The sequence below is a fragment of the Topomyia yanbarensis genome, chromosome 2 (assembly GCF_030247195.1).
Source record: "Topomyia yanbarensis strain Yona2022 chromosome 2, ASM3024719v1, whole genome shotgun sequence".
In the NCBI taxonomy this organism is placed as follows: Eukaryota; Metazoa; Arthropoda; class Insecta; order Diptera; family Culicidae; genus Topomyia; species Topomyia yanbarensis.
Window position 1 is genome coordinate 124,609,353 of NC_080671.1, and position 27,806 is coordinate 124,637,158.

General features: G+C 40.1%; 1 protein-coding gene across 1 annotated transcript in view; it reads left to right on the forward strand.

Moving 5' to 3' along the window:
• The window catches only part of LOC131680735 (netrin receptor unc-5-like), a 1,096,742-nt gene that overhangs the window by 1,061,475 nt on the left and 7,461 nt on the right, over positions 1–27,806 (forward strand). Inside the window, exon 12 of the mRNA XM_058961442.1 lies at positions 14,047–14,153. Coding sequence (XP_058817425.1) covers positions 14,047–14,153 — 107 coding nt within the window. The remainder of the gene's footprint in view (positions 1–14,046; positions 14,154–27,806) is intronic.

Below are 27,806 nucleotides of genomic sequence, written 5' to 3' on the forward strand. Positions count from 1 at the left end.
ACGGAACAAATTATGCAAATGACATTAGCTATGATGTTGCGCAAAACGCATAATTGAACATTATAAAGTTCATAATCGACCCTCGTACGGCGATTCAGAGGATAAGGTGATGGTATCATAAGCCGTGCGTCGTATGTTCGAGCCCCAGCTAGGAAGAAGCATTGGTCAGGAACATGGAACATAGGAACATATCACTAGCCATGCAATTGTCCTGTACACTAATAATCGGCTGCGAAGTCTGTCGAAACAGAAGGTCATGTTCCACAACGGAACGGAGTACTCAAGGCTTTGCTACAATTTACAATATCATAACCTTAAAGCCGGGCATGATGTTCTACCACCAGCATCTGCATGCTGAGTTTATACTGACAAATATCGATTTCGCTCCAATGTTGCATTGATTGAAACTAATGACAGTTCGATAAATAATTCAGCCACTATATGGAAGGAGAAAGAAAGTACTTCCATTGTCTTATGATGTTTTTTGACCCCCCCCCCCACCTAGCGGATTATTTAAGGTGGAAGTTACCCCAAACATATCGCAAAATTTTAAATATCTTTTTAAATCCAACAGATAGGAAGTTACTTTGTTCCGCGAACATATATGTTTTGATACTGCAATCAAGTTTGTGGAAGACTCCAAGAGCGAAGGAGAATGGATGAAAAAGTTGTCATGAAAAAACAAATTTTAGTGTCTACTTAAAATTAGTTTTTTTTTCATGATAAATTTTTTATCCATTCTCCTTACATATTAAATGTACCATAACATGAAAACTACTTAAGTTAGATATATAGTGTCTTCAGTAATTCCTTTTGTAGTAATATTTTCCATAACTTTGCTGAAGACATAAAGTCTCTAGCTCAAGTAGTTCCGAAAATTCATTCCGTACATCGCATGTAGGTAAATCTATCGCCAAAAGATATATTCCTGTAGATGCGCAATCATATAGGCAAAAACTTCAACAAACTATACGTCTAAGGGACCATTCATAAATTACGTTAAGCAATAATTACCCAAAATTGACTCCCCCCTCCCCCCATGTAACAAATTGTCACAAATTTCTCCATCCCTTCTCTATTACGTAACAAATTCCTTGAATTTTTTTTCTTCGATAAAAACGTGTTACGTAACGATCTAGTTTACTCCCCTATGTCACAACTTGTCGTACCCCTCCCCTCCTAAAAGCGTTACGTAATTTATGAATGGTCACTAAAGTTAACGGCTTAGATGCTATTAATTTTGAGCACGAAAACGACGCGACGTTTTAAAACACTGTGAAAAGTAACAATTTTTTTTAAATTGACCTACGTATGACTATTTTTCATTGGTCCTTCACAATGGGCATAAATTGGACTAATCTCGGCCACCGGAAAACTGTTCCAGGAGAACCCTAGAAAATGCATATGCTTTTCTATCATTCGCATTCGCATATTTATACGAAATGCGAAGTTTTTCAAATCATACACTCCTACAGCTCCATCAACCTTGGTTTGGCCATTACGGCACCGGTTCCAGATGGAATCAAATAAGGACATTTGACGACATTTAGAAAATCGAGATAGCGGTTTTAGGTTACCACGAAACATTGGAAATCTTCATCAATGTAGATGTCATTTGAAAGCGAGTAGAAGACCGAAATCAATTATTGACGCAATTTTGAACACCAAGAGGCGGCTTCCGGTTACCATAAAAGAATGAAAACCATAGTCAATACTGGTGTCGTTATATTGCGGGTGGTCAGCAGAAGACGGAAATGCGCGATTGACGCCATTTTGTAAACCAAAATGTCGGTTTCGTATTACAACAAAATTGTGATAACCATCATCAATATGGGCATCAATTGAAAGGGGATCGTCAGTAGACGGCATAAATTGATTATTGACACCATTTTGAAACCAAAGATGACGTCTTCCGGTTGTAACAAAGCAGTGAAAACCATCATCAATACGGACGTCTTTTGGAAAGGGGTGGTCAGTAGAAGACAGAAATGGACCATTGATACCATTTTGTAAACCAAGAAGGCGCCCTGACTTCCAGTTAGACAGGTGCGCCGCCGCTGCCGCTAATTTTTAACATACGCCAACACCACACGATAGGCCGACGGTGCGCCGCCGAAACTTTATTCTCACACCAATTATTTACGAACTCAAATATTCCCAATGTACTTGCTTATAGCATAAGAAGACAAACTGCTATGATATACGGTCACTCAGCTTCCGATTACTGGCTTTTCGTCTGTTGTATATATGTTGAAGACACCGCACGAAAAAACTTTGTTCCAAGATTCGTTAATAAATGGCCATAAATACTGATTTATTTTTACATAACGAAAACATCTTATGATTTCAATTCATAATTTGGGGTTACTCGGATTTGTATTAACTATTTAAAGAAAAATGATTTTAAGAAGCTAGTCATGATTTTCAGAAATTCGCTTCGCGTTATTATGATAATTTCTTGAGAAAATCACTCTTGAATTTTTCCCGTGGAGTAATCTGATTCATGTTCATGATTTCAGTAGCTTATTCACGATCTTCGTAATTTCTATAATAGTTTAGTCTTAAGAGTAAAAAACCCCTTAATTAAAAATATCTCAAAAACTCAACGTAGGGGTTAGGTATTCTTTTCATAGAATATGTATGTTAAATTTGAAAGAAATCCATCAAGTTTGAGTTTTTGAATGGCAGGTAACACCGCAAATCGTGTTTTTCCGGAGATGTTCTACAAAAAAACATCATCACCGAGCCGCTTGTAGATATTTTTGCACGAAAAAACTACAGAATGTAATTGAAATGATGCATTATAACACACAAAAGTTTTGGTCAATTCGCTTCACCCAAAGTTCCAAAAAAAATCGCAAAGAAAGCGTTTTTTTTTCTTGGTGAAACCCTTACCCCCCTCCCCTTAAGCTTGCTATAGAATTTTTAACAAGGAGTAACGTGACATTATGAACTGAATCATAAAAGTATAACCGATCAACAGTACCTCATGGTTTTGTAAACTCTTTCACGAATAGGATCTGTGACCCTGCAATCTATTTTTGGTGCTTAGAGCAGATTTCGTTTTCATGCCGGACAATACACTGAACCTTATCTAATGAATAACAATATTTCTAATGTTAGGACTTTTAGGAACATCGTTTTCATATATCTATTTCTCGCACTTATGATTGGTCGCAAGAAGCAGAATACATTAATTATATTTCAAATTTTGTGAATTACTTCACTTAAAAATTTCAAGAGTTACATGAAAGTGACAATAATTAGAAGTACCTTCTAAATTTGTGCACTTATTCAAAAGCACGCATGTATTACCGCGCTTACATGCCCACCCACGAAGTTGAGATTGACGGTGCGGTTACGGATTCGAGTTTTTCATGTGTAGTTCTATTAAATCACGATATGGGCTGTTTCGAAGAGCTCTTGCTTCGGTGAGCGAAGGTTTTATAATGGCAAACGCACAAGACGGAGCAAAGTAGAATGTTCCTTACTTTGGCATTACCTATTTACGTCTTGTTCGACAAGACTGTTTCTATTACGGGGAAAGTTCACCCTGCCCCGAGTACAAAAAGCGCTCGGCTGATCTCAAGCGTCTCCTTGCAAGACGCTTTAAGCACGCGTTTTCAGGAATACTTAATAGATTTATACCGTTCTACACGACAAATCCGCATAGTGGCATCCGAACTATTGCGATAACAGGACTGTTGGCCTCATTTCAGGAACAAGCAACTCTTTGGTGAAGAGTGCGAGATGGCGCATAGAAGTGCATTTGTGCTAGTAGGTCAGGAGCATCGTATTCATCCAGCAGTATTTTTACCACAAAGACTGCATGCGATGTCATTCACCTTTCCGAAAGGGTGTGCAAGCCTAACAAACGACAGCAGTCTTCATAAGGTGGCAGGTTTTGCGGATCACTCCATGGCAAGAAATGCAGAGCGTACCTGACAAACCGTCTCTGAACGCCTTCGATTCTATTGATCCAAACAGCTTGGTAAGGATTCCAAACGACAGAATTTGGATTCTAGCATCGAACGCACAGATGAGCAGTAAAGAGCCTTAAAGCACAAAGGATCACGAAATTCGTTGGATATTTTAAACATGAATCCCAGTTGTCGATTAGCCTTGTTGATTGTAGCAGAGAAGTGACGATGGTAACTTAGCTTATAATCCAGTATTACTCCAAGGTTTTTGATGTAGTCAACACGTTGTAGCTGATTTCCAGAAATATTATAATCAAAAGGGGGCGGTGAGCGTAGCGTAGTTGGTAAATCGATTGCCTTGTACGTAGCGCACCTGGGTTCGAGTCCCGACCCCGCACATAGGGTTAGTAACTTTTCTTAATAGATTTTTCTAGGCGAATGAACTTAAGGTTCAAACCTCTATAATTGAAATGAAAAAAATCAAAAGGGATGGTGTTCCTAGAGCAGTGAAAGCTGATGACACTGCAATTAGGAATGTACAAAACCATCATATTCCGCACACACCCGTAGTTGAGAGTATCCAGAACGGCTTGCAGTACCAGGCAGTCGGAATTACGTAATATAGTTTAACATCGTCAGCGAAAAATAGTTTGCCACCAGGATTTAAAATACCAGCAACGTCATTAATAAACAGCGAAAATAGCAGCGGTTCGAGTGTACTACCTTGAGGAACTTCCGAGCTGTTCGAAAAGCAATCAGACTGAGCAGTGCCAATACAAACACTTGTTCCACTTATTTTATAAAGCAGATCAAAATTTCAGCACCCTTATAAGGCTGGCGTCCTTGACGAGGGCCAACGATACGCTACGGGCCTGCTTATCATGTGATTAAAGCAGTGTCAGTCATCTTTGACTGTTGTTGATGTTTCACTAAAAAACGCGACTATTTTGTAATTTGTAGGCTACTCTTGTTATTGTATTTTTTAAATTCGAAGCAAAGGGATTCATCCCAATGTAGGCAGAGTAGGATACGAAATCGGATCAAAACACAATTTATCAAGGAAAGTTAAACAAAGAGTAAAGTGCGATCTGCCAATCGAGCAAAATCAGAATTTATTTCTAGTACGGTGGTTCTAGAGATGGATTTTGCTCGTTTAATAGAATTAGTTTCACTCTACGTGGTCCCATCTTTCGATCAAAATGTGCTCAACACCCTATTAGTTCTCAAAAACAACGGTTCACTCCCACGAACCAGCATACCGAAACACCGCTGATGATGACACCCTGTTGACACCCAGTGCACTATAAAATATGAGCTCCAAGCGAGGCGTTCAATATAATTACGATGAATGATTGCAACTTTATTACAGACGACTGCTCTTGTCCGTGGTAATTACACTGCCCGTTGAGTAGGTACAACCGGAGACCAAAAGCTACCAACCGAACCGTTCCATCCCGTACTAACCGAGGAGTACCGAGCTCGGTGGTGTTGATGTAGACCAGATGCCGGGTGACCATAACGGCGAGCAGCTATCTATCTATACATAAAATAGTTGATGGGTCTTTGCAGATGGGTGATCGGAAAATGGTACGCTTCACCAGACTAGTCCCGAACTTAATTGGACAAACTTATTTACCTACGTCACCGGCATCAGTCATTTTACCACTATTGATTATGTACTGCTGCGAATATGACGACCGTGCACTTTAACGACATTCTGCATTGCACGAGAAAAGTGCATCACATTTACGTCGTAAAATGATTCAAAGGATTATAAGTTCTTTCTCGGAACATCATCCGTTAGGCGGGAAACTCTATAACACTTTAGAGTAACTACTTTGGATGACAAATAGCAAACAATCTGGTTATTTGTAGTAACCAGTTTGTTTGTTTGTTTGAGCTGTGTATCACCTTATGCTCATCTTGATCGTGTACTTAGTGATCCAGTGGAGTAGGACTCGGACCTGGTACGATGAACTGAAACGAAAAAGAGCAAGATTGGGTTAAAGACTGAACAATATCAGAGTCAAGCGTTCGCAATGAGACGAATCAGATTAGGGTCACGTTAAATGAAGACTTTTAGTAGGGCACAGAGAACATACGTCCATCATGGGAGTATTATTTATGCCAAAATTAATGGTCTTTCTAAAAGGTAAGCTGGGTACTCGCTGCAAGTTTGTGATGTACGGATACAACTTTGTTCTGATTTAACGGTAATTTGATCAAATAATTTCATTTCAATAATTTGTTTGAACGCGCAAGTCTATTCTCTGTGACTATCATAATACAACTGCTCTAAATTTCAATATTTATCGTGCGCAAAAAAAATCGTTCAGGCGCTTATAACTGACACTCGCAACTATATGCCTATCTAATTAAAGTAACTACTTATTCGAATTAAAATGCAATGTCTCTACTCGAGGCGTGTTTGCAATTGCCCCGACAAATATCCACAGGGTGCAAGCCAAGATTGGAGTTGCAGGACTGGTTCTGTACTTATATGCCCCCAAGGGAAACACAATCAGCTGCCCGCGTTGAAACGGGTGACTGGTTGCAATCGTTTCTACACGCAATCATATACATACGTACAACCAATTTGAAATGAAAGATCCAAGACTAAAGAGAAAGTATTTCGCTGGTACACGATCTGCACAATCTAACCTAATCTAACCTATCCAATAATCCGTAATAATGACCATCCCTAAACAATGCGTGTGGCGTGCTCTGACCACAAAGCAGATACCAAGTTGGCAACGGAGACAGGGCAATCTGCGACCCATGACTATAGCAGCAATTGTCGCAGTCGCAGCGCCGCACGTCCAACTGCACGGGAAGTGTCGTAAATTGCAAACGCGCAAATATAAGACGCATTTGAGACAAGCACTACAGATTAATGTCGGCATTTGGATGACGAATGTTGCAATTACAGCTGTAAACTATTATTAATTGAATAAGTGCGCACATTATAAATGACGTGTAATTTATTTTACTGGGCACTCGAACGATAAGCGCGAAAGGCCGCTCCACTAATCAATTGGCAGGCAGTGCAATTGAGCTTTAGGTTCCGAGATGAACCATAAATGTAAGGAAAAAACTTTGAAAACAATAATAATAATCTAACCAATTCAACTACCGCTTAAACCAGTGTGACCACCCGCCGCCGCATCCAGTTTGTCAGCGTACTTAATCAAATCAGCCCTTTTGTGAACCTGTCATAACTCGGGAAAGTGTAATTAATTGAATAATAATAGACAAGGCCGAAACGCGAAGCCGCGGTGTTACTCGGAATGCCACAGTGAATTTCTTCTGACTGGCTGTTACAATGAGCCCGTGGAGGTAGTGACAAGGTAGTGGGTTTTCTACCTATTCTATAAGGATTGCCCCTTCCTTCCACACCTCAGCAGACAAAGTCGAACATATGGCGCTTATGTTCAACGATGATGGAGCAATTATTCAATTTAAGCTCTTCTGGTGTGACACGTTTCCGCGCTGAACTACCGACCGCACAACAACGTTAGCAAGTAATCATCCCAATACGAACTTATAGCGCGACAGAACTACTGTTGGTGTAATTCGTGTAATTTAATCGCCGGGTGTCTGATTAAATGGCATATAATCAATATATTGGATGTGTACTATAAATTGTTAATATGGAGGTATTGCGCTAGAATCGATATGCAGCTACTTTTAGCTAGAAGTTTGATGATTTCATTCCAAATGCATTTATATGGACACGTAGCTAATAACAGCATTGAAATCTCCAATATATTTGAAAACGTTCTTCAAGAAATCTATACTCCAGAAAAAAGAAAAAACCTCAAACGCGGCTATTATTTATTTCTTCCTGAATTTTCTAACGACACCTACGTTCACCAGCTGACAGAACTCGAAATTGGCACTGTTCGAAATTCCGTGCGAAATTTCGTGTAAAATTTTGTGCGAATTTCCGTGCGAAACCCGTTGCGAAATCCTCCGCGAAATTCTCCCTGAAATTTCGCGCGAAATTTCATGCGAAATTCCGTGCAAAATTCCGAGCGAAATTCCGTGCGAAATTCGGTCCGAAATTCCGTGCTAAATCCAGTGCGAATTTCCGTGTGAAATTCCGTGGAAAATTTCGAGCGAAATTCCGTGCAAAATTCCGCGCGAAATTCTGTGCGAAATTTCATACAAAATTCCGTGCGAAATTCCGTGCAAAATTCCGTCAGAAATTCCGTGCTAAAACCGTACGAAATTTCGTGCGAAATTCATTGCGAAATTCTGTGCGAAATACCGAGCGAAATCCCGCGCGAAATTTCATGGAAAATTCCATGAGAAATTCCGTGCTAAATCCCGTGCGAAATTTCATGCGAAACTCCGCGCGAAATTCCGTGCAAAATACCGCGCGAAATTCGGCGCAAAATTCCGCACGAAAATCGAAATGCAAAATTCCGTGCGAAATTTCTCGCGAAATTCGCTGCGAAATTTTTTACGAAATTCTGTGCTTAATTCCGTGCGAAACTCCGCACGAAATTTCGTGCGAAATTCCGTGTGAAATTCCATGCGAAACTTCGTGCGAAGTTCCGTGCGAAATTCTGTGCGAAATTCCGTGCAAAAATTCCGTGCGAAATTTCGTGCGAATTTCGCGCGGAATCTAGCACGGAATTTCGGACGGAATTTTGCACGGAATTTCGCGCGAAATATCACACGGAATTTCGCGTGGAATTTCGCAAGGAATTTCGCACGGAATTTCGAACGGAACATCTCAGGAAGTTTCGCACGGAATTACGCACGGAATTTCGAACGAAATTTCGCACGAAATTTCATGCAAAATTCCGTCCGTAATTCCGTGCGAAACTCGGTGCGAAATTCATTGTGAAATTCCGTGTGAAATTCCGTGCGAAATTCGGCGCAAAATTCCGCACGAAATTCGAAATGCAAAATTCCGTGCGAAATTCCGTGTCAAATTCCCTGCGAAATTCCGTGCGAAATTTTGTGCGAAATTCTGTGCTTAATTCCGTGCGAAACTCCGCACGAAATTTCGTGCAAAATTCTGTGCGAAATTGCAAGTGAAATTCCGTGTGAAATTCCGTGCGAAATTTCCTGAGATGTTCTGTTCGAAATTCCGTGCGAAATTTCGCGGAATTTCCGGAATTTCGCGCGGAATTTCGTACGGAATTTCTCTCGGATTTTCACACGGAATTTGACACGGAATTTCGCACGGAATTTCTCTCGGATTTTCACACGGAATTTCGAGCGGAACTTCTCACGGAATTCCACACGGAATTTCGCGCGGAATTTCGCACGGAATTTCGCACGGAATTTCGCACAGAATTTCGCACGGATTTCCACACGGAATTTCGCGCGGAATTTCGCACGGAATTTCGCACGGAATTTTGCACGGAATTTCGCATGTATTTCGCACGGAATTTTGCAAGTATTTCGCACGAAATTTCGCGCGGAATTATGCACGGAATTTCGCACAGAATTTCGCGTGGAATTTCGCATGGAATTTCGCACGGAATTTCGCACGGAATTTCGAGCGAAATTTCGCACGGAATTTCGCACGGAATTTCGCTCAGTATTTCGCACGGAATTTCGAACGGAGCTTCTCAGGAAATTTCGCACGGAATTACGCACGGAATTTCGCACGAAATTTCAAACGGAACTTCTACGGAAATTTCGCACGGAGCTTCGCACGAAATTTTGCGCGAAATTTCGCACGGAATTTCGCGAGAAATTTCGCACGGAATTTCGCACGGAATGCCACACGGAATTTCGCACGGAATTTCGCACGGAATTTCGCACAGAATTTCGCACAGAATTTCGCACGGATTTCCACACGGAATTTCGCGCGGAATTTCGCACGGAATTTTGCACGGAATTTCGCATGTATTTCGCACGGAATTTTGCACGTATTTCGCACGAAATTTCGCGCGGAATTATGCACGGAATTTCGCGCAGAATTTCGCATGGAATTTCGCATGGAATTTCGCACGGAATTTCGCACGAAATTTCGCACGGAATTTCGAGCAAAATTTCGCACGGAATTTCGCACGGAATTTCGCTCAGAATTTCGCACGGAATTTCGCACGAAATTTCGCACGGAATTTCGAACGGAGCTTCTCAGGAAATTTCGCACGGAATTACGCACGGAATTTCGCACGGAATTTCAAACGGAACTTCTCAGGAAATTTCGCACGGAGTTTCGCACGAAATTTTGCGTGAAATTTCGCACTGAATGTCGCGAGGAATTTCGCACGAAATTTCGCACGGAATTTCACGCGGAATTTCGCACGAAATTTCGCGCGGAATTTCGCACGGAATTTCGCACGAAATTTAACATGGAATTTCACACGGAATTTCGCACGGAATTTCGTATGGAATTTCGCATGGAATTTTGCATGAAATTTCGCACGGAATGTCGCACGGAATTTCGCACGTATTTCGCATGAATTTCGAACGGAATTCCACACGGAATTGCACACGGAATTTCGCACGAATTTTGCCACCAAACATCGCATGAAATTTCGCATGGTATTTCGCAGGGAACTCCACACGAAATTTCGCGCGGAATTTCGCATAGAATTTGGCACGAAATTTCGCAAGGAATTTCGCGCGGATTTCCGCACGGAATTTCACACGGAATTTCATACGGAATTTCGCACGGAATTTCGCATGGAGTTTCGCATGGAATTTCGCACGGAATTTCGCACGGAATTTCGCACGGAATTTCGCGAGGAATTTCACACGAAATTTCGCGCGGAATTTCGTACGGAATTTCGCACGGAATTTCACACGGAATTTCGCACAGAATTTCGCATGGAATTTCGCACGGAATTTCGCACGAATTTCGAACGGAATTCCGCACGGAATTTCGCACGAATTGCACACGGAATTTCGCACGAATTTTGCCACCAAACATCGCATGAAATTTTGCATGGTATTTCGCGGGGAATTCCGCACGAAATTTTTCTCGAAATTTCGCACGGAATTTCACGCGGAATTTCACGCAGAATTTCGCAAGGAATTTCGCACGGAATTTTGTTTTGGAACATAAATCTACCCATCAACTTATGATAGTACAGGCATACCCCGATATTTCGTACCTTCGTTAGTACGTACATTAGCCTCGATAGTACGTACGCCTATCAACAATTTATTTTTTTCGCTTGATTTTGTAAACTTCAACAAAATGAGACATATTTTATAGAAGTTTTACTCGTTTCATGTTATTTCTGCATACTTTGGAGAGGTTATGTCAAGGGTTCTGTGCTACTCAGAGTAGTTCTGCAAAGTACAGCAAAGTGTTCCAAAGCTTAAGTAAAAGAATCCCACAAGCTTTAAACACGCCCTACAAATATTTTGAAGTCCTTTAAATTTTAGGAGCTTGCTAACTTCCAAGGAAATCCTTGGAACTTCAGACAATTTGTACGAAAATCTGATCATTTATAGTTTTTTGTCAAACCACAGAGGATCTCAATGAACTTTAAAATTAACACTTCGACGGTTGTATCAAATTTAGGAAATTACTTAAAAAATTTCTATGAACAGCAGAGTGTTCACGATATTCACGCATATTTTATCAAACTCGAGGTAATTCTGCGAACTCTCGGCAAATTCTGCGAAAAATTTCTGGAACCTCTGGAGAACCTGTGGAAAGTTCACGATACTTTTACAAAATTCTTTCAAACTTCAAAGAAATTACTGCCAACCTCAAGAAAATTCCTGAAACTCACAGTTAACTTCACAAAATTAGGAAAATCTGACTAAAAACTAATAAAAGTATTGCTAATTTCGAAGTAACCGGCAAATTTCAGAGAATTATTCTGAAGATCAAAAATGATTTTAGCAATTTTGAAGGTCTACTATCTAGAGCAATGAAAAAACGATTTTTGCTACTTTATTTTCAAATATTGTGCACATAAAATATAAATACTGAATTCATTACATTCAAGCAGATACAATGTTTTGAATAGAATGGGTGAGATTCAGATCTAGTACGCCTAGCGGATTTGCTGGAAGCTCATATGACTTACAGATCTGGACAAACGCAGCTAAACAACCTTTTTTCCTCCATACCTCTTTGGAGAATCTTGTGCGAGTGATTAAAAGAAGTATTGAACATATTTGCGTGGTTCAAGGCTTAAGATATGACAGAACTATGATTTAAATATCCTTTAGCCCATCTGTTGTCGTAAAATATATTTAAAATTAAGTCGTCTTTGTAAATATATTTAAATATCCATTTTGCGTCCAGAAAAGGAATTGAAAAACAATATGTAATCCTGTTCGGAGAAGAATTTTTAATAACATCACGCTCAACGAAATGCTATCAAATTCAAAGAATTTATCAAAAACTCTCAGATATCCTAAAATATTCAGAGGCATCTTATTTCTTTTGGTTTTTTATTACAGATTCAGAATATTTTACACGAACTTCAGAAAAATCGTACATAGGTCAAGGAACTGCATGAGCCTGAGAAAATGCTTTTACATACCATTTCCAACCATTCTGGTTGTAGCAAACCATTCTTCTAAAATTAAGTACACAGTGATATAACAGTTTATCACTAATATGGGGATTAATTTTGTGATAAATCTTTCATTTCATTCAATATTAAACATAAAAAGCAATATTTTGGAATTTATTTTTGTGATGCGATAGTACGTACGTTTCGATAGTACGTACGCTAAACGAAGCGAAGGTGTACATACTTTAGAGGTATACCTGTAACTATCACTATAAAGGCAAATATCTCAGAGGGCTATTCGCCTGGAGTTACTCTTCTAGACATCGAAAAAACTTTCGACAGTGTTTGGCACAAAGTATGAATTGCCCAAATATGGGATTTCAATTCACCAATTTACATAATAAAGATAAATCAAAACTATCTTACCAACTGTACCTTGCAAATATCTTATCAGAATTGTAAATCTAATAAGCTACCCGTTAAAGTAGGCATCCTTCAAGGATCTTCCAAATCTACCCGCAGGTTGTAAAAAGTCACTTTTCTGTAATGATACTAGCATCTCTGCCACAGGTAGCCTTCGAATTATCTACAGTCGACTGCAACGAAGCTTGAATACATTCCATGTTTAGCTAAAAAATGGAAAATTTCCACTAATGCGGCAAACACACAATTGTGTTGGGTTCTGATGATATGAAATTGAAACACAAATTCCATAACTAAAATTAATATTCATTTTTTTTCTTCTGAGGGAGAAATATAGCATAGTGCTGTCAAAGGTGTACTGAATGATAAATATTGACAAGAGGAATAGAGTTCATATCGCCCCTCAAAGTGATGTTTAAGGTATTCAAAAGAACAACCCTTTTTTCCACATTCAGTTTAAAGTGGATCCGAAGCAAATTCTACTTCTTTGACCTTGAAGTTTTGCCCACTATCTTTACCCGCAGTACCTCTCACGCAAAACTCAAAAAACGATGCACATTTGAATACATCAAGTTTATCTTGTTTAGTGTCACAAGATAAACGTTAGATTACTAATCATGGCACACTTTAAAGTCTACGACTTTAATGCTAGAAGAGCGCTATGCACCAGTTCCTACTACAATAGAGCACTATGCAGGGAGCACCGAATGTGATGTGTGATTTGCATCGCGAAGCGTGTTTAAAATATCGCGTGGCCATAAATCAAAAATTACATTATGACACTATTTAGTCTATGGCAGCGCTATTTAGCAGCCAGGCGCTAACTGCAATGCGATGGCTAACCCGACATTGCAATTATTTTCCTATATATAAACGACATTACACGCGTAATTCATAAAAATGTCCAACCATAACACCAACAAGCGTACATACACATCTAATTACCATTAACTCGTTTGTTTACCACTACTGGCTGGTTAAAACCCGACAATTAATTTTCCCGTTGCGCTTATATTTCATAAAAAAACGAAATAACCTAGAATATAATTTATGACTTGGTCCCGGTCGTGCTTACAGGCTGTCCTTCCCGCCATTTCTTCCCCCGTTCCAAAGTGTCCCCAACATATAACCTCAAGATGGACTCATTCAAAATCCGTCGTTTATTGCAGCTCCAAACGTCCTCAAACGATCTCCTGCATTACAAGCAAGCAACCAACTGATCTTTGGTTTCCCCGTTTTTTTCTTCGTTTCAGCTACATGTACCCGCTAGACAAAATCAGCATCAATGAATCATACTCGTCGTCCAGCTATTCGAAGCGAGTCTGCAGCGTAGAATCCCTGGCCACCTCAACCAACACATGTAAGTTGTTCCCTTACTACAAGAAATGAAATTTAACGGTCATGTTTCTCCGGTTTTGTCCGGTGGTCTGCTCGGTGGATAACTATCGGCGTCACCATCTGCGCACAGACGATGGCCGTGGTGTTGCGCAAAATTGACGACTTGATTGACAGCGAAGGCGAAATTAAGACTTGTAGCTGTCAATAGTTGTCATAATTGAATATATGTCGCCCCTTGTTTTTTTTTTTTTGGGCTCCCTCCCACCAATCGCGATCGGTGGGGTGATGATGATGATGATGATGCCTTTTTCGTCTCTTGCGAGTGATTGATTTCTGCGAGCACGCGCTTGTTTTTGTCTGGAATTTGAGGCGATCGTTTCATTTGGCATGAGTAATGAGTAATGATTACTCGCATTATTCATGGCGGCTAGAGGCTTACACTATAAAGTTTCGTTGTGCTTGTCCTGTTTGTTACAATTTTACAATTTTGATAGAAGATACAATTTTTCGGTAGTATTTGGAATTATGAAATCAAATCCAGGTGATGTATGTGAGTTCTGCGGAAATGAAAATTGATATTTGAGGTTTTTAGCACTTTCATTTTCAAAAAATACTAGGGACGATCTAGTTGACCTATTTTAACGAACTACCAGCGATGAAACTATCGTAACAAGCAGACTGTTCGTGATTTTTTGCAAACCGAAAAGAATATTTTTTTAACAATTGTTTATAACAAAATGAAATAAAAAAGTGTTCTGAACCTGACCTCATTTTATGTAAAAAAACTATTACTACCTAACAACATGTGGCCAAGAAAAAAAGGGCCCGCCTTTTGTAACTTATGTCGTTTTTGCTCGAAGCGAAACCGAGTCAGGTTCTAATCCACACTGCTGTTAAAATATATGAACTGTCAGCGGTTGGAGTTAGAACCTGACTCAGTTTCGGGGTCAAGAAAAACGCCATTTGTTATTCCATGTCAACACACGAATCCATATGAACCAACATGTTTGTTGCAGATTTTGTTGCATTATCAAACGGTTCTACATTGATGATGATTTAATCTTTTTAAGAGACCTAGTATAGTAGTTTGAGAAAGGTTTTATATCTCCAATTTTTTTTACTTATTTGCAAAAAAACAGTTTTGTGACTTGTTATTTTTAGCCAATTTTAACAGTTTTGCAAAGAAGCAAAATAGACCTTTCCAACGGTATGCCACATGTGCGATTTTTGGACAACAATACGAATATCGCTATTTTTCATGAAAAATTTACAATTAGTTCAACATTTTTCCGAAAACATGACATTGTTCTAACGATAACTCCAAAGATTATTTAATTCCGCGTCCAACGACATTTTAATCATCAAAATCGGTCGAAAAATGTCGAAGGTTTTTAATTTCTTCCAAAGTAGGAATAGTGTCTCATCACTCTCAAGTGTTTTTTCTTCGTTAGGGGAAAGTTTGCCACTGCGACCTCTATTCAGATAATCTTTTGTGGCTGCCGCTGTTTGCTCTACATGTTACAAATTGCTCAAATCCAATGTAGTTGGAAGCGAATTGTTTGTTTATCCACTTGTGTCGTCCCAACCGAGTAGTATCTTATTAATGTAGCTGAGGATCCGTTTTGAACAGGTATGCCATACCTCACGACGCATCCGACGCGACCGACCGTTTCCTACGTAGAAATAATACTTTACAATGACAGAGGATATGTTCCGAGCTCTCGCGCTCGTAGTTACAGTATCATTTTGACTTTTGAAAAAAAAAATATGATCAGCATTGCACCACAGTGAGTAGTTCGTAAGTGCTTTTTACGCCTTAAGAGTCCCTGCGCGAGAATTTCTAATTTGGGAAAAATTGAAAAGCTACGCCAGTTTTCGACCGATTTTAATGATCCAAATATCGTTATACGTAAAATTTAATGTTCTTTCGAAATGCCGTTAAGAACTAGGGTGTTCATTCGGCAATATGTGGAACCATTTGAATATTTTTCATGAAAAAATCTAAAACATGCGACTTCATATTGTTTTTCCATTATCTTTTTTACACGTTAACGACATTCAATTACCCGAGCAAACGAAAAGCCCATAATACCCCCATGCTCATGGGGTTTGACAGGGGTGTTTGAAATGGGTTCAACCCATGAAAACACCATCACCATGGTCCGGTAAATCCCATATAAAATACCATATGTTGGTGTATTTATGGGTTATTGAGACCATTTTATGGTATCTTGATGGTTGTGAATTTTGGCACGGACCATGTTTAAGGCCTTTTCAAGGGGCTATGTGGTGTTTGAACCCACGAGTATTTGCTCGGGTAGCCAGAGATTACTGGGTAGGAAAAGTTATGAAAATTAGAGCCATAGTACTCAAGCGAGAGCAAGGATGTGAAGTAAACAGATCGGAAAACTAGAAGTGACAGGGTCATTAGAACAGGCTTAATATCGTACGGGCTTAATCTTTATCTTCTGCTAATGAGGATCGAGCTTATCCAGCATTATGGAAAGATCTATCACAGATAAGAGACGTTTAGGCTCGATTCGAAACGTGTGTCAATACCCACTACCAAAATTCTGAATAAATCAAACTCTGAAACATATTTGGCAAACGTTTGTAGGTGGCGCAGTGATCGACGCAAAGCAGTTGGAGTGCAGTTGTCAAACACGTGTAGCAAACAGTTGCTTAGATGGCAATAGTGAAACAGGGATTTCCAACGTTTATCAATTTGAAAGTACACACAGGTTTTTTAATAAATTATGTTCTAGCCTAAATGTCAGTTATCTGTGGGTCTATCTTTATTCTTATCCGGAACTGTTAGAAAATTTAAAACTATCCGAAAAATAATAGCGCACCTAACGTTTAAGTGCCGAAGGTACCAAAATATGGTGTATTTGATATTAATCAAGATTTTTGGGGCACATTAAACTGATCAAACGTGTTTTGTATTGCATTTGACTAGATCTACAACCTATATTAGGTCACTTGAAAAGCTCATTCAACGATTGTTTGTTGGTAGCAGAGTGTAATAAGTAATAAGCGGTAGACGTTATGGATTTTTTCGGATGCCACCCAGTTAAGTTCAGCCGAAAAATAAGTCGGAATTCTGGCTGGTACCAGTAAAGCATTCGACTCCAGTGACAGAACCGATCCTGATTAGAATCGATTGTATCACTAGAGTCGAAATACTAACTAGAACCAGCCAGCATTCCGGCGCATTTTCGAACTGAACTTATCGGGCAGTACCACTTACGCCCATTTCCAAAGCTTGACAGCTCTGTTCTCCATTGTTGACAACCATGGTTATAATTATTAATCCATTCATGTCCATTTTGTTTGTGGACAACAACGTTTTTAAACAGCTATAACTTTTGATTGAGGCAAGATTTGCTCACAAAAACAAGTAAGGCTAATAAATGTGACTATTGTCTTTTATTTGAGTGTTAACAGTAACAAGGATCAGCTCTAGAATGACGGAAAATGATTTTTTCATATATCTTCGTTATGTTGCAATATTATTGAAAACTTATAAAACTTATCAATTTATACTGTCTTTAGCTACGGTTTCTACGCAATTGGACTATTGTAAATATTCTTAGAGAATTGTATTGAGCATTGTAAGGTAAAAATTGCAGCTATATATTTTCCTTCTATACATAAACGATCTGGATTCATTGATTAAGTGCTTCAAGGTGTCTTATACCGATGATTATAAGTTATTCCATATAGTTAAAAGTTACTCTGATGCACTGTTTTTGCAATCTCAGTTAGACATTTTCGCTAAATGGTGCATGACTAATAGGATGGTTTTGAATGCCTCGAAGTGTTCTGTGATTACGTTTGCACGAAAACGCTCCATCGTAACATGCGGCTACACTATCTTGCAAAACAAATTAAAAAGAGAAACTACAGTGAAAGAACCGCGTAATCTAGGATTTATTTTTAGGGTTACTTAGCATTTCACCAACGTACAGTGCTTAAAAACGTTGTACTGCTCGCTCGCTCGTTCCACACTGGAATACGCCGCAGTTGTTTGGGCTCCTTTCTACAAGAACATTATTCAACGCATCGAGAGTATTCAGCGTAAATTTGTGCGTTTTGCGCTGCGCCACCTGCCTTGGAGCGATCCCTACGATCTCCCCAGATACGAAGATCGTTGCAACCTCATTGGTCTTGAAACACTGTCTTTGCGCCACAATGTGGGCAAAGCGTCTTTTGTCTCTGATCTGTTATTGTCTCACATCGACTGCCCTGATTTACTTCGTCTTCTCAACATTGATATTCGCCTCCGAAAACTTCTTTCTTACTCTTTTGTCTGTCTTGTTTCCTACTATTGTGAACCCGTCAGTAGCATATCGTCGCTGTTGTGCTATCTTATGACAAGCGCCATTTTGCACATTTCGAGAAAAACGATTTTTAAAGTTTGAGATTGAATATCTTGAAACTTATAAATGGTATAAACAATTCAAAGAAAACAAATGATGCTTCTATCTATTCTGCATTAATCTCTCAAATATTACGAAAATCGGTTAACTACATTGCGAGTTTTCTTTAAAAATGTAAACAAAAGTCGGTCTCACACATGTCATAGGTGTGTATTGATGACAAAATTTGTATGGCGTGTCATAATCGTGCATGGAAAATTTTCCATAGAAAAAATCATCAATTATTAACTTTTATTCATATCTTTGGCTTCATTTGATCTATAAACAATCGGTGAGATGCATTTTGAAGGAAATGAGTCAGGGAATCTAGAAAAAATAGTTATTTTTGGTTACAGTTGTGCCAAATATGCTATATTTCCTGTTTAAAACTTAAATTGCATTTTTCTCACAGTTCGTGCATTTTTGTTTCGAAAATGATTATGCCATTGTGTTTATCAGATAGTTTTACATATAAAAACATCTCATACATAAAGATAATTTGAGCGAATCCCCAGACACAGTCATTTGAAGCAAAAAATTAAAAATTTCTCAGCACGTTTCTCGCTATATCTCAGTAACCAAGCAGAATGTCAAAATTCTGTAAACGCCACTTTGTAGAGATTTTTTGGACAAGTAATGTGGCATATCTAACTCAGTTTACCCCAAAATGGCGTTTGTCATAAGATAGCACAACAGCGACGATATGTAGAGTGTTCAATCAATGTTACAATGTCTTTGACTTCAATTTATCTCGCACTTCTTTAAAAAAATTGTTTTCGCGCACCCTTTCCCAAACCTGATAGTGATAGCCAATTTTTTATGTTATATTAATACTTTACCTATGTAAGTTAGAGTTTAAGAAGTGTTTATTTTAAGCAGTGTTTAGTGTTAGTCATTGTATCATTTGGTTTGTTTGTTAACTGTTGATACCTAAAAGATAGAGGTTTTGTGCCTTCGGGAGAAGGAGCTTTTGAAAATCCATTTCCCTTTCAATAATAAACAATGATAATAAACAATAAACAGCTTCTAGCACTGCGAGAGAAGCACCTATCTTTATGAAAAAAGGCTTTTCGTGTTTCTTGATCCCACCGTTTTCAAGGAAAAATAGGTTGGAAACCCTACATGCACTAGAAAAAAGTTGGGCATGAAAGGGTTAATACAGCGCGACACTCTTGGCATTCGGAGCGACTGCTCTTGCGTCCTGTTCGTCTCGGACTTACTGTCTGCCAGGGTAGATTGCCCTACAATCCTCGGACGCCTGGATCTTCAAGGCCGCATTCGAGTTCAACGCAATAACTCTCTTTTGCGATTACTGTTCAGGAGAAACGACTATGGCCACCGGACAGTGGCGTAGTAAGAAAATTTTTCGGGGGGGGATATGAAATTTTTTTTGTATATATATGAAAAAATGTTCAAAAACATTCTGAGCAGGAAAAAATGTTCAAAAACCAACAACTCAGGGAACAGGTTTGGGTAGTCAAGGTAGGAAAACTAGCTGTTGGTAGAGAATAAATGCTCTTCCCCTACGAGGACAATCTGGGCGGCAAACTTCAGACTGTCTAATTTACTGAGCCCTTCAGTTCCCTTGTGCCATTCAGTACCACTTCCTCGTTGATCTTCCGACTAGTTAGCGAACTACTCGGTCTAGTCCCCGACGATAGATCTAGCCTACACCGACGAAAAGTTCCCCGGCGAGAGAAGTTCGAGCCAACCAACCAGGTGCTACGGTCAGTTCGGCGATTCCGGTAGAGTGGGGCATCCGGTTTGCTGGTGGTGTATCGTCGCGGTCTACGCGGTCTCGTTCCCGGCGGTGAATCTGACTGTAAGCTAAAGGAGAGGTCCCAGACGAAAGAAGTTCTCCCGATACCGATTCTTATTTGGTTTCAGTACTACAACTTCTTTAGCCCTTTGGCTCCGTAACCGGTGCTATTTAGCACCGCAACTCCTTTAAGCCATTTAGTTCTCTTCTTGGGCCATTTAGCACTACTTCCTTGATGGTCCATTCAGTCCTCGACTTGTTCGCAAACAACTCGGTCTAGTCCCCGACGATGGACCTGGCCTACTCCGACAGAGAATTCCCCGGCGAGAGAAGTTCTCCCGAGATCGAGCCAATCAGCTAGGTGTCGAGTTCAGTTCGGCGATTCTGGTGAAGCTGGGTATCCGGTGCACTGGTGCGCCGATGACCCGCGACTAGTGGTGTCTCATTGATGTCTAATCCGTCTAGTCCCCAGCGGTGAACCTAGCTTACGCTAACGGAAAGTTCCCTGACGAAAAAAGTTTTCCCAATATCGATTCTGGGGAGCCGTGGTCGGTCCGGCGAATTCGCATGGAGCGTGACGTCCGGTTCGCTGGCGTTTCGACGACTCATACTCGCTGCTCTGTTGCGGTCTACTCGACTAGTCCTCGGCGGTGGATCTAGCTTATACCTGCGGAGAGTTCCCTGGCGGTGATTGCTCTCCCGAAATCGTTGTTCGATGTCTATTCCGCTGTAAGACGGTCATGCCATCATCGGTTCTCAACCTTTTTCGTACCACGGACCTCTTAGATATCACACTGGGTTGCTGCGGACCCCCACAGATAAACATCAATTTTGTATGCTATCAATATGTTATTTTCAATTTGTTAGGAAACAAGATTTGAAATTTCAATATGCACTCGGAAAATATATTTTTCTTCGCGGACTCCCAGCAATGACTTCGCGGCCCCCTGGGGCCCGCGGACCCCAGGTTGAGAATCACTGATCTACATCATATCTCTGTTTACTGCGTTCCACGTCTCTACGTCGCTTGTCATTCTGTAGGCTACATTATCCGGGTTGATGTCCGGTTCTCCCATTTTAAGTAGCTCCCTGCACGTCACTTCAAACCTCGAACATTCAAAGACTCTCCTCGGACATTCAAATACTTGAAACCCCGGACATTCAAAGACGCTCCAGGCACAGTGTTGACGTTGCGCACCCACACCGATGAAGATACTCCTTGAGCAGCCGTGGCTCGGTAGAAGCTGTTTCAGGTTGAAGGTCATCTCTCCGTGCATTCTATTGACCCACGTCGACAGGTTTGGATGAGCCAGTAGGTCCACTTTCCTTTCTCCGTATTATCCCATTCCTGCTGCTACGTCATCATCGAATCGATTCTCATCATCTTCCTCACGTTTCTGACATTTCATTGATTGTAGCACTTGATATCCTCCGTCAGGGTAATGCAGATGGGGATCATCTCGGCATCACGGCATACTGCCTCCGGTACGCAATCGCAACTCGTACGACCAGTAGTCGAAGCGTCCTGTTCAGCTTTTCGCGGTTTCTCTTGGTTTTCAGCGCTGCACCCTAAGCAGTATCGATGACTAAATACTAGATAAAGACCCGACATTTCGCATGTGTAATCAACGTGGTTGTTTAAGCTCAATCAGTTGTCGATTATCACTCCCAATTGCTTCAGTGCACGCTTCGATGCAATCACATGCCCTTTGATGGTGATCTGTATCCGCTGAACCCCTTTGCAGTTGCTGTCCAACAACAACGTCTTGTGGTGAGCTATTTGCAGCTTGACCCGTTCATCCAGCTCTCGATCGCTTCTATTGTCTCCGTCACCGATACCTCCATTTCTTCAAGTGTCTCACCATTATTGACACATCGTCCACAAAACCAACAATTTTCACTTTCCTGGGCAGCCGCAGTGTTAAGACCCCACACTGATAGAACATATTCGTAAATCTCTCGGAATTAATTTCGTATAAACAACTTTCATAAAATATACGAATTTTTCGTACATATGATGAATCGTTCGTAGTTCTATCGAAACACTTTTGTTTTTTATTACGAGTTTTTCGTGAAAACCACGAAATGACTTTCGTTAGTTTATTACGAAACAGCTTCATTCAGCAAACGAGTCGTTCGCTGTTATATACGAATATCTTTATAAAATTTACGAGCACCATTCGTCAAACCGTCCACGTCAAAAGAGCAATATGGAGCCATTGTTGCTATTCGTCAGATAATTGTTGTTGTCTGACTATTTAGTAGTCGTAGTCGTGTCCGCCGGTTGCAGGAAGATTTCCAGAACCTCTTTCGCTTCCAGTTGATTCAGAATCTGGAGCAGTACAGAATCAGTTGAGCCGTCGCGAACTGCTCATTGATTTTGTATGAATAATTTTGAGTTTTTCTCTGCCAGAGCGATATCGGTGTTGTCAAACATCGATCCTAAAAGATAAAATGCGACCAACAAATTCGTTTGTAATATACATAAACGTTTATTAAAATAAACGAAAATTTCGTTCATCAAGCGGCCATTTCTTCGAATCACAATAAAATCGTATTGGCCAGATAGATTTTTTAAATAAAAAAAACATCGATCTTAAAAGATCGACTGAAAACAATAAGAGGCCAATAAATACGAAAACTTTTCTAAGATAAACGAAAAGATTTCGTGCGACCAACGAAATCGTTCGTAATATACACAAACGTTTATTAAAATAACCAAAACATTTCATTTCATTCACGAAAAATAATATTGTTATCAACGATATCATTCGTGCAGTGTACATTAAATGTGTAAAATTTACGAAAGCTTTCGCTCACCATACGGCCTTTCTTGTTCATAAAATGAACGAAACTTACTATTTACAATGCACGAAAATACTTCGTTGCAGAAAACGACGAATGAATTCGTGCATTGCATGATTTATTATATTCACGAATTTATGTTATCAGTGCATCTTACATCCCATTCCAAAGTGTTTGACAGAGAATGGAGCCCTGAGTAACGCCCGCTGCGACTCGCATTGCCTTCTGCCCTTTTGTTCGTCTGGTACAGCAGTGCTCTACTCTGGAAGTAGCTCTTCAGGATCTGGCTCATTCTTTTATGCCACGCTGCGGCATTGGTCTATTCGAGGCTGGATGGCCCGGTGACTTCCCTGACTTTGGCAGCAACATCAGTTTCTGCACCTTCCTCATTTCGGGGATTACTATCGTCTAAAGACTTCAGCATGTCTGAACATGTCCGGATATGCCAGGATCGCAGCTTTCAGCGCCGCTGTTGGTATTCCATCCGGACCAGGGGTTTTCTTTGATTTTAGTCACATCGACGCGTCTTTGAGCTCGTCGTTAGTCACTTGCCACTCGACTGTGTTACCTCCTTCTTCTTCGCCGTACGGTGTCGGTGACCAGGTAGTTGAATCGTGATTCGGGAAGAGACCCTCAACGATTATCTTTAGCTTACCCGGGCATATTTCAGCTGGTGTCGACGGACCCTCATCTTCGTCATGACGACTCAGTACGCGTCCCCCAGGGACTGGCGTTTATTTCTCAGCACAGCTACTTATGGCAATTGGCTTGCTAAGCTTGATCTCCTGTTTTAAAGAGTCCCTACCTTCTAGATACGTCGCTTGCGCTCCTCTCTCACTCTCCGATCTTGCGCTCTGAGCCCGCCTTCTGGATCTACGACAAGCAGCGTATAGCATACTGAGTTACTCATTTAACCAGTAAGCTGCACACCGTCTACTACATGGCCCTAGTTTTCGTGACATTGTAACGTCACAAGCCGTCACAATCGATTCCGTTGTTCGCCGAAGTAACTCAACAAAGAGGTTTTCGTTAAAGGCTTTCGTCTTCGACTTTAGCTTGCCGCCCGTCCTTCTTCGTGCTGCAGCAGGGTTCCATTGACCGATGCGGTAGCGAATCGCCTGGTGGCCTCTATGGGGACACTTCCCTCACACTCTCCAGTCCATGTTCGCCGTAAGTCAAGGACTACAGAATGTGGCGAAATTTCTCTCGGTACCGATATCCGTTTCGTGAACCATTAAGTTCCTAGCTCCTCGCTTCGCCATGATCTACTCGTTATAGTCCTCGGCGGTTGAGCTAGCCTCCACAACGTGCCGACAGGTAGGTGTCGAGTCTGCAGCCAATTTTCACCACAAGGAAATTTTTTTACAAGATAACTTTTGCAAATGAAACTTTGAGAATTTCATTTAAAATATTAGGCATATTTTTGTTTAACATATTCAATTTTTTCAAATTTCTCCAAAATATTTCGGGGGGGGTTTCGTCCCCAAAACCCCCCCCGCTACTACGCCACTGCCACCGGAGCACTGTTTCCGCACTTCAGCGTTTTTTAACAGTGTGGCGGAATCTTTTGACTTCAACCTGACGAGGATTTCAATAAAAGCTAAAATATTTCCTATCCTGAAACGTAATTAGTTTAAGCAACCACCATTGGGGCCGAGGGGTCTTTGGTGAAGATACAACAAATAAACAAGTTCCACTTTCATATTGAAACAACCATATAAAATAAAACGCTGCAGAACACGCACTTTGATTTTGTTTAAAAGTGGATCTGGTTTAATACTAAAATTGCTAAATTTTCAGATTTGCACAGTAATTACAGTGTAATTAATTAAATAATTTAATTTGTATAGCCATTAATTGATTAAGAATGGAAAATTAAATTTAATATTTCGTGGAAGAAATGAATATTTCCTTTGGCGAGTGTGGCGAGCTTCCTAATCACAGTCATCAATATGGAGCTACTCGCGTTGAATTTAATTTTTTGAATAGTCTATTTTTGCTGGATGGATCAGCAAAATACCATTTTTGCCTTTCTCATATAAAGAAAGGCTATGCAATCACTGTAAAAATCGACTTTTTAACCGAGGCCCGGAGGGCCGAGTATCATACACCATTCGATTCAGTTCGTCGAGATCGGCAAATGTCTGTGTGTGTGTATGTATGTGTGTGTGTATGTGTGTGTGTGTGTGTGTGTATGTGTGTGTGTGTCATTTAAACTCACACAATTTTCTCAGAGATGGCTGAACCGATTTTCACAAACTTAATTTCATCTGAAAGGTATAACGCTCCCATAAGCTGCTATTGAATTTTTAGTTGATCCGACTTCCGGTTCCGGAGTTACGGGTTGAAGAGTGCGGTCACACAGCAAATTCCCATATAAACTGGTACCACCATAATGTTCAAATGATGTAAAACATATTAAAATTGATGTAACATTACTCTATATTGTGGGTCTGGATCACTAATGATCAATCAAAGCAGCTTTGACCACATTGGCCACCTATGACGGTTCATGACGCCCTCGGGGAACCCGCCAAGTTCCTAAGCTAATATCACACCCATTCCACAACGAATTCTCTACCGATTTATACGAACTTAATTTCAAATAAAAGATACAGTAATGCCATTGACTGCTGCTGAATTTCATTCGGTTCTGACTCTTGCTTCCGGAGTTACAGGGGTGTTAGTAAGGATACACTGGAATTTCCCATATAAATCGGCACAATCGTAATACCTCAGAGGCTAAAAACTATTGAAATGGTCACCAAATTACTTCTAATCGTAGATCTAGATCACTGATTGCCAATCAAACATTCTTTGAATATATTGTCCACTATCGACGATTCCGGAAGTCCGGAATTCCGGGCATATTCCACAATTAAAGTCACATCGGTTCATCGGTGATGACTGAACCGATTTTCTCAAACCAAGTCTCAAATGGAAGGCAAAATATGCAGTTGAGTATTGCGTAGCCGCCCCTTCCCCCCTTTCCCCACCTTACCCTTACACCTCCCTCCTTCATCACTCCCCTCTTCTTGGATCACCCTCACGCCCAGATTTCCTTCATCCACCCCGTATACCGAAATAAGATGAAGGATTTCTGACGCATCCTCCACACCCACTCTACTAAACCCCCATTCCCTACACGTTCAAACGCATTCCACCAACCTTTGCAAATTATAATCACATGAAGATAACATTGAACTCATGCTTATTAAGCTAATTAAATATTATTCTTTTGCCTTTCTTATATAGAAAGGTTATGCAATTGCTCCAAAAACCGACTTTCTAACCGAGGCCCGGAGGGCCGAGTCTCATATAACATTCGACTCAGTTCGCCGAGATCGCAAAATATCTGTGTGTATGTATGTGTGTATGTATGTATGTGTGTATGTGTATGTGTGTATGTATGTGTGTGTATGTGCGGATTTGTTAACAAAATGTCCACATCGGTTACTCGGAGATGGCTGAACCGATTTTTACAAACTAAGATTCAAATGAAAGGTATAATATTCCCATAGGTTGCTATTGAATTTCATTTTCAACCGACATCTTGTTCCGAATTACGAGTTGAAGAGTATGGTTACAAAACAAAATTTGTTGATTTTTCCAAATCGGTTTCTCGGAATTTTCTGAACCGATTTTGACAAACTTAATTTTAAATGAAAGGTCCATCAGCTGCTGTTGAATTTTGTGTGGATCCGAGTTCTGGTTCCTGAATTACAGGGTGATACGTACGATCACGCAGCAAATCCCGATTCTAACGAATTCGGTGATGAATGTGGTGGAATTTTTTTCAAAATGTAAACACAACTGTTGAATTTGTAGATCTAGGTCCCCAACAGTCATTCAAAGTCTCTTTGGCCACACTGGCCACCATCGACGGATCCGGAAGCATCCAAAGTCAGAATAACGGTTATATTGGTTTCTCGAAAATGACTAGATTTGCTCAACTTAGTCTCAAATGAAAGGTGTTGCGTCCCCAGAAACTGATATTAAATTCCATCTCCATCCGACTTCCAGCACCGGAGTTACGGGTTGTGGAGGTCGATCACATAGAAAACTCCGATTCAAACCGATACCGCGATGAATGCAAAAAGGTGCTCTTATATATACTTACCAAGTGTAATAAGAATGAAAGACATTTCCATAAAGTTATATTGTACGAACCAGCTATTAAATCATAGTTTGGAGAAATGAGAAAGGCACAATTGCACCTCTAGGTGGATTAAAACAGGTTTTTAAATTAATCCATTAATAGCAAATAGATTATTTTTCACAAAATTGTAATGTAATCGATTAATGCCAAGAGATAATTAATTAATTGAAATAGTCGATTAGCTTAAAAGCAGAGAACATGACGTGATACTTGGTTTTAGAATTTTGTTGCTTTTAAAAGGTCATCATTAAATTATGTTTCAAGAAGAAGAGTATATAGTAATTGTAACATATGGGGGCAGCAGAGTAAGCTATAATATGACGTAGTATGTTTTACTGAATACTTTATGGTGTCCAGTACTGAGATCAGTCTATAGTTCACAAGCGCACAACATTAAAAAACCAACTTGAGTATTCTGAGTTCACATACAGGATGTTTGGTTCATGGTTAAGAATCTCTCGAGTGATGATTGACTGATATATTTGGAGAAAAAAATCGTTCTACACATACCATCAAATCTCAACCGTTACT